General features: G+C 41.8%; 1 protein-coding gene across 2 annotated transcripts in view; it reads left to right on the plus strand.

The window, feature by feature from the left end:
- Window positions 1–16,510, plus strand: part of ACVR1 (activin A receptor type 1) — an 86,060-nt gene extending 69,550 nt beyond the window's left edge. For both annotated transcript variants that reach the window (XM_075609342.1, XM_075609343.1), the window contains exons 9-10: window positions 12,384–12,514; window positions 14,969–16,510. In XM_075609342.1, coding sequence (XP_075465457.1) covers window positions 12,384–12,514; window positions 14,969–15,103 — 266 coding nt within the window. In that variant the 3' untranslated portion in view covers window positions 15,104–16,510. The remainder of the gene's footprint in view (window positions 1–12,383; window positions 12,515–14,968) is intronic.
- The last annotated feature ends 1,178 nt before the right edge of the window (window positions 16,511–17,688 follow it).

Genomic DNA, 17,688 nt, shown 5'->3' on the forward strand with positions numbered 1-17,688 from the left:
AGATTAAAGATGCCATACACCCCGACTCCCGCACCTTCATTGAGGGGGTATTGCAGACCGGAGAGCCTTGTCATCCTATCAATTTCGGCTCTCCGGATCTTTGCGTGGAACCAAGGTCACGGCAACCCCCTCGGGCTCTTCTCTCCCCCAACCTCAGCAAGTTGGGGGAAATGTCCCCGTCATGTTTCCGCGGCATGCCGAGAAAAGTCCTGTATTCTCTGGTGCTCCATATAGTGCATTACCTCGCCCTTGTCACCCGCCCAGACACCGTCTGGAGGCGGGTATTCCCAGCGAACGAGGACGAGAGACCCCGGTGGAAGGAACTCTATTCATCTTTGGTTCCCCGTCCGGCCGGGGATTTGAGTTGGAGGGTCCTCCACGGAGCACTGAGCACAGGAGAGTATTTGGCACACTTCACGGACTCCCCCGCCGCCTGTCCCTTCTGTGGCGAGCGGGAGTCCGTATATCACATTTATTTGAGTTGTGCCAGACTGCAGCCCCTCTTTTCCTTCTTGAGGAGCTTACTCCTGCAGTTCTGGTTGCACTTCTCACCTCATCTTTTTATTTTTGGGTGCCCAGTGTCCCGGGACAATAAGCCTAGGGATCTCCTGGTCAACCTGCTCCTGGCATTGGCTAAGGTAGCCATTTGTAAAACCAGGAAGCAGTGTTTGGAGGGGGGGGGTCCCAACAAACATCGTGGTCATGTTCCGGGCGCTGGTGCACTCCCGTATTCGGGCAGAGTACTCGTACGCCGAGTCTACTGGGACGGTTTCAGAGTTTGCCTCCCAGTGGGCGTTAGGCGGGGTGCTTTGCTCGGTATCCACCAATCAGGGTTCTTCAGATTTAAAACCAGAGACATAACATAAAACACAGACAAAGCTCAGTTTTTAGCACATCTAGTGAGACTCATACACGGTACAGTGCCTAAATATATATGGACAAATATCTAATAAGTAAATGGTCTTTTAGTTTGACATTTTTGGCCAAAATTGTTGTAAGCCCCTGAGCCAACGCCAAGGCAGACCACATATCAGGGGTCCCTAACGCTAATATAAATTCTTAATAACCTGTTTAATAACAGGAAGAATGATTTATAGTAAATCTGTCAATATTAGCTGCAAAGTTCTGTCTGACTGAAGCTTTTATTAACCTGTATATTACCAGGAAAAGCACTCTGTATTAGAGATGTCACAGCCAAACTGCAAGCAGGCAAGTTCCCCTGAGTGGAAGATGCTATGGAGTGAGCCCATAACCATTTAAATGTGGGAGGGGGTGAGCTTAAATTAAGTAGGAGGTTGCCAACCTCCAATCAGCCATGACTAGCTGGACAAGAATTGCAAAACATACTGGACACCTAACAAGCTCCTATTAAACCCCCAAAATACCCACAACATATATATAAGCATATGAGTGTCAGAGGAGTGCTACTGAGCATGGCAATATGCATTAAAACCAGAGACATAACATAAAACACAGACATAGCTCAGTTTTTAGCACATCTAGTGAGACTCATACACGGTACAGTGCCTAAATATATATGGACAAATATCTAATAAGTAAATGGTCTTTTAGTTTGACATTTTTGGCCAAAATTGTTGTAAGCCCCTGAGCCAACGCCAAGGCAGACCACATATCAGGGGTCCCTAACGCTAATATAAATTCTTAATAACCTGTTTAATAACAGGAAGAATGATTTATAGTAAATCTGTCAATATTAGCTGCAAAGTTCTGTCTGACTGAAGCTTTTATTAACCTGTATATTACCAGGAAAAGCACTCTGTATTAGAGATGTCACAGCCAAACTGCAAGCAGGCAAGTTCCCCTGAGTGGAAGATGCTATGGAGTGAGCCCATAACCATTTAAATGTGGGAGGGGGTGAGCTTAAATTAAGTAGGAGGTTGCCAACCTCCAATCAGCCATGACTAGCTGGACAAGAATTGCAAAACATACTGGACACCTAACAAGCTCCTATTAAACCCCCAAAATACCCACAACATATATATAAGCATATGAGTGTCAGAGGAGTGCTACTGAGCATGGCAATATGCATTAAAACCAGAGACATAACATAAAACACAGACAAAGCTCAGTTTTTAGCACATCTAGTGAGACTCATACACGGTACAGTGCCTAAATATATATGGACAAATATCTAATAAGTAAATGGTCTTTTAGTTTGACATTTTTGGCCAAAATTGTTGTAAGCCCCTGAGCCAACGCCAAGGCAGACCACATATCAGGGGTCCCTAACGCTAATATAAATTCTTAATAACCTGTTTAATAACAGGAAGAATGATTTATAGTAAATCTGTCAATATGTCATCAGATTTAACCCTTCTGTTTTAAGTGCACTTCATCAGCGCGATTGTTGGGTTCATTAAATTTTTGTTTGACTGGTTTATCTTTGTTCTACTTGGTAACAAGTAGAATTGCTGTTCAACTGAATTGGCCGGCTTCGCCGGCCAATCAGTTTCAAACCAGATCAAAATAGATCCACTTATGTTGCTTCAGTACAGGTAGGGACCCTGTATTGCTGTTCAGGACGTGCTGACAAGGCGCATATGCGAGCTGCCGTTTGCCTATTGGACGAGGGAAATCAGTGGGTCACTACTACGGCGGTCTATAGGGCAGAATAAGTGTCCGTACTCACGAAGCGAGCGTTCGGACACACGGGTGTGGGGCTATTGAAAATATGTCCTTACTCGCGAGTGTCCTTAAACCGGGGTATGCCTGTATAGGTTAAAGGCATGTGACTGTCTCCCTACGATGAAAATGAACTAAGGACGGTGACATGTTGAATAAGTAAAGCTTTAAAATAAAAAGGAAATCGGGGATCTTCTACATACCTTTGTCTTTTGGTGGTAAGAGAAAGTATTTTGAAGCCACCATTAGTCAACAAGATTTAACGTAGCTGTAGCATTTCAACGAATTATAATTAATGCCAAAAAGTGAAACATAATGCACTTGGGTAGCAAAAAAAAATCACAAAGACAAAATAGATGGTTAATGGCACTGTGTTTATAGAACAAAGGGGCACGGGAGTCGTTCTATTTATTTTATTTATTTATAAAATATTTTACCAGGAAGTAATACATTGAGAGTTACCTCTCGTTTTCAAGTATGTCCTGGGCACAGAGTTAAGACAAATAATACATGGTTACAAGTACAGTTACATAAATGAACAGGGTATACATTATATACAAGACATTGCATGCACAGTTAAAGAAAATATATATTATGGGCGTATTAAACCGTTACAGACCAGATTAAAATGTGAGACAGCCTTAGATTTGAAAGAACTTAAACTGGTGGTGGATGTGAGAGTCTCTCCGGTAGGTTGTTCCAGTTTTGGGGTGCACGGTAAGAGAAGGGGGAACGGCCGGATACTTTGTTGAGCCTTGGGACCATGAACAGTCTTTTGAAGTCAGATCTCAGATAAGTTCTTTCAGCGATGGGCAAAGCCAGCAGGGTGTTGGGTTGTATACAGTGAGGTACCGCCCAAAGAAAGAGGTAGTGATATTTTATTTTTAACCAGCTAGGTTGGTCAATACCTTCAGTGCCATCTAACCAGGTGCCTGTAGGCACCAGTGAGAGTGAAGGCAGGTTACACTCTCAGTTCACAAGGGTGCAGGCAGCACTTCTTATCCCAGGGCGACCCATATTAAGAAAATTAACAGAGGCATAAAGGGGAATGTTGGGGTGAGCGGGCAGTATGCATATGGTAATTAGGTAAACAAAAGGTCTAGTAGTGAGATCAGAAAATGAATAAGATGGTGGAAGGAGGAATATTTGTAGCACAAATGGATTGCAATGACAGCATGTTGTTAAAGATAGAAAGTGAAGAAGGGTGGCAGGGTAGCTTCAAAAAAAAATCTATATATTCTCTGTGACCTCTATAAAAAGGCTGCAGTCACATTTATTTTGCTTTTTTATTTGCTTACTTTATTTTATTTATAGAATTTAAAGCGGGGGAGGGTGGGTTTCTGCAGCTGAAGCTGGGGGATTTCTTTTTTTAGTTCTTGGGACCCCCGATACCTGAGATGCTTAACATATTAGTTGCTGGTTTATCCAACAGGAAGCTGCAACGTTGGCCATCCAATGACGTTGCAGCTTCCTGTTGGTCCGTGCGACGCGCTGGATCTGTTGGTTATTTTGTTTTCTCGAGTTAGTGGTTTAGTTGCTGGTGTTTCAGCTCTAAGTATCCCAGGAACCGGGCGCTGTGGTTCAGTTTAAAGGCCTGTGAGCCTCTCTGCGGTATACTCCGATCTCATCCAAAACTGGCCTTATTGTATTGAAAGTATACACACAACCTATATTACCAGATAGACTGGACGCTTCATACGCTACTTAGTTTAAATGTCCTTTGGTTGTTGGTTTTTGTTACGTTTGTTTTTTTTGGGGGAGGGGGTCTTTAATATGCAATAAAACAAAAAACACACAACAGCATATTGAAAAGCTGCTTTCTTTAACCCAATAGTGTTTTTTTGTTACATTTATGAACTATATATATTAAAAAAAAAATTTTTTTAAAAACAGATGTACCGAATTCTTCAATAAAACCAACCCGAAATCCTAGTGTGTGTCTATAAAAATATGCTATTGTAAGAGACATTGACGAAAACTATTTGACCTCCTAGCTGCCGCGAGGTCTCTGCACAATGCTCCGCTGGCAGGGAGCGGCAGCCAAAACAGTAATAGCAAAAGTTAGGGTTTTTCAGATTGAATAATGTTGTCGATGGATCTTGTAGCCACCTGGGTCCTGGAGAAATGTAGGGTTGTTGCAGGTTGGGATACATTTTAGCAGACACGGCATTAGGATTCTTCATAGATGACATTATAGCGTACGGAGCTTTCGAAACCACATATGTTTCTTCTTCAATGGCACAGTAAACCCATGGGGTTTAGAAAGCTCTGTACACTAGAAGTTAATCTATGAACAACTCTTATCTGCTAAAAGGTATCAAAATAGACAGGTTTTAATCGCTTTTTTTTCTTTGTTGCAAGGACAAATGAAACAAGCAAACTGCTAAATGAAGTGAATGAAAGGGGTACTAATGAAGGAGTTCACTATACGTCAAAGGAGCCATCCAAAATGTCTGGGGTTTTTCCCCCCCCTTTATTTTTTAATAGATGTGTAGAACGCCAGTGCATCAGAAAAACAAGTCCTTATATATTTGAACATCTGCAGTTGAAAAACTCCCAATAAACTGTATAATGTAATAAAGTTACCCTAATTAGGGTTAGAGGGACTAGTACTTAATTCCACAGGCACCAATAATTGATAGTACAACCAATGTCCCATATAGTGAGAATCAAAGGGTATGGCAACCCACAGAAGAAACTCGCTTTTAGATTCCAGAATCCAGGGAAGTATTCCACAGCAGGGATAAGTAGCGTGCAGTCCACCAGTGTAGGAAGCAGGAACAGGTAGGAAAAAAGGCAGTGCACTGCCAAGAAGACAAGGAGGCTCACGGAAGCATAAGCAAAAATGTATTTCATAAAAAGATTGGACAAAGGTCCCCCCTAGCCACAGCAAGTATCCACCTACGCGTTTCGGGCTCTATGCCCTTTCTCAAGGTGTACCCTACTCTATAGAAAGCCGGTATTTAAACCTGCACGCCGATCGTGCTACCGATTGACGTCACAGCCCAATTGACCAATCGGCTGACGTCTCCTACTATGTGCGTTCCTATTGGATAAAGGGATCGCGTCACCATCAACAAGCTGTATTAAGAACAGACAAATCCCTCTGTCTTGCCAGTGGGATGTAAGCTCTAAGGAGAAGCCCTCCGATTTGGCCTATGAACCTGTAAACATGTATAACTTTATTAAAGCTGACAAAACATCCTATAACTATGTCATCTGTGACGTCAGTCATTCGGCTTTCTCACCCTGTGCAAACAAAACTTTATCAAACAAAAAAACATATTTAGAAAAAAATAAATAAAAAATATACATAGAAAACCATATTAATCTAATGTTTAAAGGATAAATAAATAACTCCCAAACATAGACAAATATTATCATTAGAAAGATGGCAATATTTGCACAACAGTAACACACACATTAAAAAGGCGAAAAGAAAAAAAGGTTTCCTTTACACATCTCCATATCCCAATATGCACATCAGCAACATAATACTTTATTTATTCACTTAGATACTAATGACCTAATGTATATTGATGTACACATTAGCACCCTGTGGTATGCAAAAGGACAGATCAAAAATACATAAGATAAACAAAACAATATAACACCTTTTGAATCAAATGCAGTTTGATTTCAACACATTCCTGCATAATTCAAACTAAGCATGAAGTGTACATGTGTCTCCTGCAGTTTTCAGCTTCCTTTGCACATGGGCCAATAGGAAGCCGCACCTGATGACATCACGGTCTCCTATTGGCCCGCAGGTCCCGGGAGCTTTGAAAAACAGCCATAATGTGAACCCTGGGGTAGCTACCGGCACCCATTACGGAGGGGAAGTACCTCCAGAATAAGGGGGTCCCCAGAGCTAAAATTAGTGGGGTCCAGCTCTGGAGACCCCACACTTCAATCAAAAAAAAAAAATGAGCGAAAAAAATGGCTTGGATTATCCCTTTAAATGCTACAATTTTTTCTACAAAAGTTTAGTATTTGTGGCAAAATTGCCCCCCAAGCCCACCCGCTTTTGAAATCCTAGTTGCCAAAATCTGCCTCCTCTTTTCTAAGCCCATCTTGGTTGCTGGCATTTACTGCCCCTCTACAGTCCCTGACTGATATCACCCAGTTTCTTGACTCCATTTCCTCTCTGAATGAGAAGAGTGAGCTGCTAGTTCTTGGGGATTTGAACTACAATTGGCTTGACCCTAAAAACCACAAAATCCAGATACAACTCAAGTCACTTAACCTAACACAACTCATTTCCCAACCCACAAGAACAAACCTGAAATCTCACAACCATTCCTTTATAGACTGGATTCTCTCCTCAAATCCCAGCAAAATCCTTTCTGCCATTTTCAATGACCATGAAATAGTGCAGGGGAGCACAATCTTTTTTCCCTGTGCCCCCCTGCCGTCTGTCCCCCTCTCCTCGCCCCCCCCGCCTACTTACCTTGCTTCAGACGCCCTGGCATGTCGTCACGTTGCCACAGCAACGTGACGTCACATGACCCCGCAGCATCATTTGGCAACGCGTGACCAGGAGTGTCTGAAACAAGGTAAGTAGAAGTTTACAGAGGCCCTGGAGCTCCCCCGGCATTAATTTAAATGTATTCGCGAAGCGCCCAGGGGCCTCTGTAAACCCCGCGCCCCCCGCAGCGAGTCTTGCACCCCCCACTTTGTGCACCGCTGCAATGGTGTACTGTGTAAGGAAAATTAAACCAGCCCAATCAAGCTCTAAAGTTCTACTCAATAGAACATTTAGAAACGTTAACCCACAACAGTTTCTGGCAGACTTCACCAACTGCCCTTGGTACAGAATCGACTTAATTCCTGACCTTGATTCTGTGCTTGAATATTTCCAATCCGATTTCTTAAAACTCTGTGATACCCATGCTCCACTATGCAGAATAAGAGTACGGGGGCCCACCTTCCGTGGGTTACAACTGACCTTATAGCGCTCTACCATTTCAGGGATGCCTTGTGGAAAAGCTACAAAGTAACTGTCCCTACCAAGGATCTTAATCACTACAGATACATGTGGAACATGTGCACAAGGCAAACAAGACATGCAAAAGCACAATATTACTCTTGACAATCTTCACCAGAATACATAAAGCCCAGCTAACTTCTGGAAGCTTATCAACAGTGGTTGACAAATCACCAAAAAATCTACTCGCCACACAAAAAAATCTACTCGCCACCTAGTACCAAATGTGTGCTGCTTGGGCCAATATTTACTCGCCCGGGGGTTAAATCCACTCGCCCGGGGCGAGCAAATGTATAGGTTTGTCGAACACTGCTTATCAACAATATATTCCAGCCTTCTAGCCATCAACAACCAAGTAATATCACTAAGGGCGATATTACTCTGACAAACCCCACCGACATTGCAAATGCATTCAATGATTACCTTGTGGGGTGTGCTACTAACTTATTAGCGAAATGCAACCCAAACCACAAACATGAGCCTCATTCTGTGACTACTCTATAGCCCCACCCTCTCCCAACACTGCTCACAATTTTCAATTCGTTCCAGTATCTGAAGAGATTACACAAGCGCTCCTCAAATTAAAACTAAGCTGCCAATGTGGACCTGACGTACTACAATCTAAGTTCCTATGACTCGGTGCCCCGGCTATTGCCAAACCAATTCCTTCCATAGTCAACTCTATTCTGTCTGCAGGCCATATCCGTAAGACCTGGAAAACTGCCAGAGTTGTCCCTATCTTCAAAAGTGGGGACAAAATCACTGCCTCAAACTACAAGCCAATCTCTCTTCTCCCAATACTATCCAAAGTCATGGAAAAATGTGTTACTATACCAAGACAAATTTCCCTAGCCAATTCCAATCTGGCTTTCGCCCCAAACACTCCACGGTAACTACCCTGCTAAAAGTTTGCAATGAAATCCAGTGTGAAATGGAACTGCGACAACTCACTGCTGCAATAGTCCTAGATTTTGCAGAAGCTTTTGATACTATTGATCATGCTATCCTGCTTAACAAACTCCAGTGCTCTGGAATAGGGAAGCATGCTTTAAACTGGTTTAATTCCTACCTATCAGGTAGATCCCCACATGTGTCTATCTCGGCCTCTAACTCCAAACCCTTGGATATCACCTGCGGTGTCCCGCAAGGCTCTGTTCTGGGCCCCTACTCTTCTCAGTATTTATCAATGATCTTCCTACAGCTTGTAAAGGAGCTTCAGTATGCAGATGACACAATCTTATATGTACACATCCCTAGTGTCTCCGACCTTGAACACATATTTCAATCTGACCTTTTGAGACTTGAAAATTAGATTTCCCAAAACAAACTATTTTTAAACACTGACAAGACTGTAACAATTGTATTTGGGACCATGGCTAAATGTTTTAACTTTCCAATGACTGAGCTCCAGATCAGAACCAACGCTAACACCCTAACTCCTGTTAGTAATTTTAAATATCTGGGCATATGGTTTGACTCCCATTTAACATTTGGGATGCACATTGATACCCTGACATCCAAAACCTATGCCAAACTAGGTGTACTTTATTGGAACAAATCCTCCCTAAGCCTGCTGCTCAGAAAGCGTATTGCACAGCAGATGCTAATGCCAATTATCGACTATGGGGACATAATATACGGCTGAGCACCCTAAACCCGCCTTGGCAAACTTGATACCCTCTACCATTCAATATGCTGTTTTGTTCTCCAATGCAACTACAGCACACATCACTGTGAAATGCTCAAAGAACTAGATTGGTCATCACTTGAGTCTAGGTGCAAAGTTCACTTTTCCTGTCTTGCCTTCAAATACTTTCTGGGCAAGCTACCCATCTATCCTCACACCTACCACATACAGCACTTATCTGAGATCTGACAAAAGACTGTTCATGGTCCGCAAAGTATCCGGCCGTTCCTCCTTCTCTTACTGTGCACCCAAAACTGGAATAATCTACCGGAGACTCTCACAGCCACCATCAGTCTAAGTTCTTTCAAAACTAAAGCGGTCTCACATTTGAATCTGGTCTGTAACTGTTACGTACGCCTATAATATATATTATCTCTAACTGTGCATGCAATGTCTTGTATATAATGTATATCCTGTTCACTTATGTAACTATGTATTTGTAACCATGTATTATTTGTGATCTTAACTCTATGTGGATACTGGTAGGGTTACCCCTAAATCAGCTAGGATAAGGTATATTGGTGGTGCTCCCTAGGTAGGTAATAGGACAAGAACACAAGAAAACGTAACTTGGTATGGGCACTCGTCCACAAGCTGGATGATTTGTGAACGAATTAAAATTAACTTTATTAGATATCCAGTAGGAGATTAAAATATAGGTGGTTAAAATGATGATTAAACGCATAAGTGATCCAAATAGTAGAACGCTATATTAAATGCTCTGGATCAAGGAGGATAAGCTGTGATAGGGTGTCAATAAATGCTATCATCAACAAAATTGTGGATTATCCACAACAAAGGGGTGAATATAAATATCCCCTGACCTATAAATAAGGACTAGAACTGTAGGGTCTACTGATCATCTGATGTAACTGAATGCATGAGTCCCTTGTAACAGGTAGGTTATTCTCAAATTAGAACCCTTGCCATGTCTGCCTAATTGGTATGGGTATATATATAGTCTAATACCTCATAGGTGTAAGAAGAGGAAATGATGTGCAATGTTTGCACCCACCGATGGTGTAATAAGGACTCCTGAACGATCCAGAAATAGGCTAGCGAACGGACTCTGTATGAGTCTAATCGCGATCCTGCCGATGATGGAAGCAATACGTCAGTTGTGGGGTAGGATTCAATTCGCCTATTAAACTCCCGTATTGACGATTATACTTACGTAGATCGGTTCCTGGATATATTGATGCAGGCAAGCGAGCGGACCCCCAGTGAGTCAGATTGTGTTCCTTGGAGGTATAAGTTGTTGAGAATGTTGGATTGCTATAGTGCCTCTGAGGACTCCGAGGTACACTACCATAAACCTCAGTGCCGGTAATTGCTAGTCAGAGCTGCATATATAGGTCCCTAGTGACAGGTAGGTGATTCTTGACTTAGAACCCTTACCTGATCTGCCTAGTTAGTATGGGTATATGTAATCTAATACCTCATAAGTTTAATGAAGGGATATAAATATCATGGTAGGCAGAAAATGGATGGTGGAAGTAATTAATCAGCCGTGGGGTTGGTGTCAATTAACCTAGTGTACCCCCGTGTTTACCACTTAACATCCATAGATAGATACCAGGATATACTGAGCAGGCAAGCGAGCGGACTTACAGGGAGTCAGATCGCGTTCCTTCAAAGTCTGAGTAATACAGCAACCTATAATGCCATGTAGGTACTCGCTGAGAAACACACCAACTTATGTGTAGGTAGTTGCTTGTCAAGGCTGCATTGCCTTATAGAGCACCGTAGGCTAATATTAGCTGTAGATAGTGTGAAGCCACCTAATTAAAACTAGTGGAACTTACAGTAGTAGTTGTAGCCGGCTGTGATCAGCAAATCAAGTGATAGATCATATAAACCCTATATGCGCCCTTAAACCATCAATTCTAATTTATTAGAGCGGATAGACTGCACGCATAGAGTTGCCGGCAACTGTGTTGCCAGCCGGTCCCTTTTGTTGATTGCATGTGAGCCCTGCGTGTGCTCCCAGATCATTGACGCGCGCGTTTTGCGTAAACGCCTTTTCAAGACGGGTACCTGGGTGCACACGCAGGGCTAACAAGCAAGGGACCAGGCAACTGTATGTGTGCGCTCTATTCGCTCCTACAAACTACAATTATCTCCCACTGGATATCTAATAAAGTTAATTTTAATTAGTTTACAAATCATCCAGCTGATGAACGAGTGCCCATACTAGGTTACGTTCTCTTGTATTCTTCTTTATCTTAACTCTGTGCCCAGGACATACTTGAAAACGAGAGGTAACTCTCAATGTATTACTTCCTGGTAAAACATTTTATAAATAAAATTGTGTGTGTGTGTGTGTATATGCGCATATGTATGTTAGTATTTATGAGGATGCACAATTTAAGTGCTTTTCTCCAAATCTAATGACGTAGTTTATACTACATGCAAGGGGGGGGGGGGTGGAGAAATCACGTTTCACACCATTTCCCTTTTCCATTTGAAATGGGAAGCTGCAGCCCTGGTTGTAAACAAGCCAATGTGGAAAATACATTTTGCAAATGAGCTGCAAATTGCCCTGGAACATTTTGATTTATAATGACATAACTGGCAATGTTCACATTTATCTACTGGTCCTCTAGGTTCCTTGTGAAGTGTTAGGATTTATTTGGTTAACACATTTCCGCTTAAACCTATGGTTGGCACGCTGATGATCTTCGTTGTTTTAACTACATACAGGCAGTCCTCTGTTATCCAACGGAATCCGTTCTGGAAGTAGCGTTGGATTGTGAAACCGTTGTAAAGTGAGTCCCATGTTAACCAGTGGCGGTGAGCGTTGGATAACGCATTCCGGCGTCGAAAAACGGCCCATAGGTTTGCATTGTAAAGCGTTTGATATGCCATTTCGTTGGAAAGTGAAACGTTGGATAGCGAGTACTACCGGTATGATTAAAGGCAAAAGATTAAAGATTGACAATGGAGACTTTAGCAACAGTGCATTATCATGCATGAATTATTTTTGATGAATACTGTGAAGTCTAACAAACGACATAAAGATCACACGCATAGCTCTATAAATTTGAATTTCCTTTCTACTTGTAGGTATTGTTGAAGACTATAAACCTCCATTTTATGATGTCGTACCTAATGACCCCAGCTTTGAAGATATGAAGAAGCTCGTCTGTGTAGATCAGCAAAGACCAAACATTCCCAATAGATGGTTTTCAGACCTGGTATGTACTCGGTCACAGTGCGTTGTCCTAATACACAAGCTCAATCGAATTCTTTTGTGGCTGGGCGCATATATGTATATATATATATACAGTGTTCGACAAACCTATACATTTGCTCGCCCCGGGCGAGTGGATTTAACCCCCGGGCGAGTAAATATTGGCCAAAGCAGCACACGTTTGGTACTAGGTGGCGAGTAGATTTTTTTGTGTGGCGAGTAGATTTTTTGGTGATTTGTCAACCACTGTATTTATATATATATATATATATATATGTATATATACAGTGTTCGACAAACCTATACATTTGCTCGCCCCGGGCGAGTGGATTTAACCCCCGGGCGAGTAAATATTGGCCCAAGCAGCACACGTTTGGTACTAGGTGGCGAGTAGATTTTTTGGTGATTTGTCAACCACTGTATATGTATATGTATATGTATATGTATATATATATATATATGTATATATATGTATATATATATAATGCATTTATGCTTTGTCTCAGCAGGTAAATCTCAAAGCCTTGTCAAAGTTAAAATTGACTTCAATCATGCTATTTGAGTTTTCTTTAACATGAACGTAGTGATTCTTGTGTCAGGAAAGTTTATGTGCACCTGGTAATGGCCCTTTTCTTGAATGTGTTTAACACTTCACAATAAAATCAACCCGTAATGAAGCCTCCTTTTTCTAAAATAACACTGAACAGGTGGAGCCAAAATGAGCTAGCACGTTTCAAGACGGCATCAATAAACCCCAAAGTGGCCAATTGGGAGAAAAGTCACATGGACTTGAATGGGCATTTTCGTCCAATTGAGGTGTGATCGGCCGCTTCAGAGTTGATGGACTCGGCACCTAAATCAGGGTGGTTCATTAGTTTAGAGATAAGATGAGAGGTAGCGCACAGCCAAAGAACGAAGGAGAGGGGTCCAAATAATGCAAAAATAGGATTTATTGGAAAGACCATTGCATAGAGGAAAAACCGCCCACGCGTGTCGAACCTTTAGTACTTTATCAAGGAGTAAAATATACTTGTGTCCTGCAGTCCTTTTTAAGTCCCAGCTGGGCGCTCCATTTCACGCCCAAAAACGTCATGACGCCCGAACTGATACACATGCGCAACGCCCAGAAACACCCATATGGCGTCTCGGGGAGGAAAAAAGAACGGGGGGTGGGGGGGTCCTATATTTTATGGACATATACTCACTATTATTTTTCTATATGTCATTCTCACCCACTGTTCCATAATACGTGGATTTTATTCATCAGCATTGGCCCTGTATTAGAGAGCCCTTACCACTTCCTATATCGACAGTACATTGGTTCACTAGTTTAAACCTATAGTGACATTGACCCAAGTGGAGAAAGCAGAGTAAATCAGGACCCAGCCTTCCTCTACCCTGGGGCACTCTACTCCTCCAGTCCTCAAGACCCCCCAGCAGGTTAGGTGTTCAGGATATCCCTGGACTGTAGTTGAGAACCCGCTGCTCTACCCCCTTTACCTTATCTTTTTGGGCTCGGACAAGGAATAGTGTAAGCTAAGAATAAGAGTAAGCTAAGAATAGAGCAAACACATTTGACAAAACTTTCTTAATTTATACTTTTTTTTTTTTTTAGGATTATACTTGTTTTAGAAAACGTGTAAAGTTGTATCATCAAGGGGATTGCACTTTTTAACGGTGGCGAGTGATATAGTAGAATTCAGAACCGTGTGTTCCAGCCTCCTGTGTTATCAGGAATAGGCTGCTGTTCTGCAAATTTAGTTGGTTTGTTCATCTGTTTCTGTAAATTGGACTGATGGGAATCCTGCACAAACCTATTGAACAATAGCTTTATTACTTAAAACCTTGCAAATAACTTGACATTGTTCACTGTTAGTATTAAACACTAATACATGCTCTTATATTTGTTTTTTTACATGTAGTTGACGTTGCAGGTTATTCATTTAAAGAAACCTTTTCTAAACATCCCAGCCAAGCCATTAATTTCCGTAAATGTAACCATTCTTAAAGCAAACTTGATATATTTTGTTTATTTGAAAATTAAGATATATTTATTTTTGACAATGTGAATTGTGTATGGGGCACTGTATATTAATGTGTTGCTTGGAGGACATCGAGCTCAACACAGCAACACAGCAACACCACACCACAGGTAATAGCAGTAAGTCAAACCCACCCAACGTAACAAAAAATATAATTTTTTTATTTATCACCCAGGTTTAACTACTTTATATGGTATATTGGTTCAGTTTTGGAACAGTGAAGGCACCTTTAATTTGTCCACATTTGTTTCAGTGACTAAAGTACTTTAATTCCATTACAAACAATGTGTGTTTGTTTTTTTTTAACGTGTTTTGAGCACATGTGAATTAGATTTTGCCCTCTGTGCGGCAGTGAGCGGTACTGTAAGGGTTTGTGTGCAACACCTTCTTCTCACACCCATGTCTTTCTTCCTCAGACCCTAACATCACTTGCCAAGTTGATGAAGGAATGCTGGTATCAAAATCCGTCGGCACGACTCACAGCCTTACGAATCAAAAAGACTTTAACCAAAATTGACAATTCCTTAGATAAACTGAAATCTGACTGCTGAAGACCTCTTGCTGTTACCATGAAATCTGCCTAGTGCAAAAAAAAATATATAACTATAAAAAAACAAAAAAAAAAAACCCTGCTTGCCTGCCGAGGTGTGGACTGTGTTTCAAACGGTTTCTTTTAAAGATAGAACTTTAAATCTGTTACCACCTGTTTTATAGACAATCCTGCGTTGGAACATTTTACTCAGTGACACTAATGGGCATTTCGCAAACAGACCAGTTTCCATGCCGAGGGCTGGATGAAGAGTTGCAAAGATTTGGTCTGAAGGAGGCACAGAAGAAATTTCAGGACCGATCTGGGCATTAAACAATGATTTGAGGGAGGGAGGGAGAATTCTTGTATCTATCCCAGTCACTCCTAAGAAAAATACAGGGAACTGTTGAATTTTACCAGCATTATTGCCTGTGCTTCTCTGTTCTATTGCACTAGCAATCCTTTGCATTCCTTACTTGCACTGTTACTGTTCATTTTAATGACAGAATGCCAAATATATGGTTGGCTGTGTACGGATCTGTGTTTTTGAATGACACCAATTCAGTTTAGGGGGAGGGAGGGAAACAGAAATGTAAGTGTCACAGTTGGCTGCATTTTCCACGTGTACTGATGTTTACAATAATGCTGAACATTAGGATTTTCTTGTCTATACAAAAGTTGCAAATTATTTATTACTAGTGCACTTAACGGTTTTCAACCAGAAGAACTGAACAGTGCAAGAAGCTACAGCTGTATTTTGTGGTCTCTTGGTTTTCCTTTTACACAACTAATTTTGTAACACAGTATGAAAACAGGTTATTTCTGTACTATCACATTACAACTTAGATTCACATTATATTCTTCATATTGAGGTGTGTGTGTGTGTGTGTGCTCGCGTGCGTGCGTGCGCGCGTGTGTTTGTGGTCTGTATCAATTTCAGTTCAGAAAGCTAAACATCATTTGCTGTCACTCACCACTTTTCATTTAGTATTTTATGGACATAGGAATTAACATAAGCGAGAATTTCAATAGGAATGTAGGGTCTGGATATTCTGGGGTGGGGGGGGGGGGGTTTAAAGGAAGATGCATCTTCTAAGCCAGGGGCTCTCAACTCCAGTCCTCAGGATGCTGCAACAGGTCATGTTATAAGGATATCCCTGCTTCAGCACAAGTGGCTCAGTCGAACAACCTACTACCTGTGCTGAAGCAGGAATATCCTAAAAACCTGACCTGTTGGGGTTTCTTGAGGACTGGCGTTGAGAACCCCTGTTCTAAGCTATATAATATGTGCATTGTAAACTCTGCCAGAAAATAACTATTTTGTTTTAATCTACTTTTTGTATTTAGTAGTTATTTGTATAAATTAAATAGAATGTTTTAAAGTCTAATTCACAGTGACTTTTTGAAAAAAAAAATTCTGTTGAAAATGTGTGTTTGCTTGATTTGATCTGTTAAATTGCTTTATGATAAAGAACGCTTACCACTCAAGGACTGATTTGCATGCTAATGAAGCACTGCAGGGGTTAGTGATTAGGGCCTCACAGTACGAGTTGCAAATAAGGTTGTGTCCATACACTTAATGTGCAGTCACTGTATAATAGTACTGCTTTTTACATTTTTTTTGGAACATCCACCGGGATGTGTACGAGGGGTTTAAAGAGCAAGACCTAAATAGCCAAAAAGAACAAAATAGATTCACGTAATTACCCTGTTTAGCAAACTAGTGGGAAGCTACTGGAAGGTTTATTAAGGGATAATAAACCGGTATACATTGGATAATACCATTATTAGTAGTAATCAGCATGGTTTCATGAGGGATAGGTCATGCCAAACTAATCGTATTCATTTCATTGACAACTTTTGATTTTGCTTACAGTGACACACTAGAGTTTAATGTACAAAATAAAGGAAATGTCTTGTTTCAAAAAGTTGCACCTGGATAGAGAACAGTGTGAAGGATAGGCAGCAGAGTCAGTGTGAAGGATAGGCAGCAGAGTCAGTGTGAAGGATAGGCAGCAGAGTCAGTGTGAAGGATAGGCAGCAGAGTCGGTGTGAAGGATAGGCAGCAGAGTCAGTGTGAAGGATAGGCAGCAGAGTCGGTGTGAAGGATAGGCAGCCGAGTCGGTGTGAAGGATAGGCAGCAGAGTCGGTGTGAAGGATAGGCAGCAGAGTCAGTGTGAAGGATAGGCAGCAGAGTCGGTGTGAAGGATAGGCAGCAGAGTCGGTGTGAAGGATAGGCAGCCGAGTCGGTGTGAAGGATAGGCAGCAGAGTCAGTGTGAAGGATAGGCAGCAGAGTCAGTGTGAAGGATAGGCAGCAGAGTCAGTGTGAAGGATAGGCAGCAGAGTCAGTGTGAAGGATAGGCAGCAGAGTCAGTGTGAAGGATAGGCAGCAGAGTCGGTGTGAAGGATAGGCAGCAGAGTCGGTGTGAAGGATAGGCAGCAGAGTCGGTGTGAAGGATAGGCAGCAGAGTCGGTGTGAAGGATAGGCAGCAGAGTCGGTGTGAAGGATAGGCAGCAGAGTCAGTGTGAAGGATAGGCAGCAGAGTCGGTGTGAAGGATAGGCAGCAGAGTCGGTGTGAAGGATAGGCAGCAGAGTCGGTGTGAAG

This window comes from Ascaphus truei, chromosome 7 (assembly GCF_040206685.1).
Source record: "Ascaphus truei isolate aAscTru1 chromosome 7, aAscTru1.hap1, whole genome shotgun sequence".
Classification (NCBI taxonomy): domain Eukaryota; kingdom Metazoa; phylum Chordata; class Amphibia; order Anura; family Ascaphidae; genus Ascaphus; species Ascaphus truei.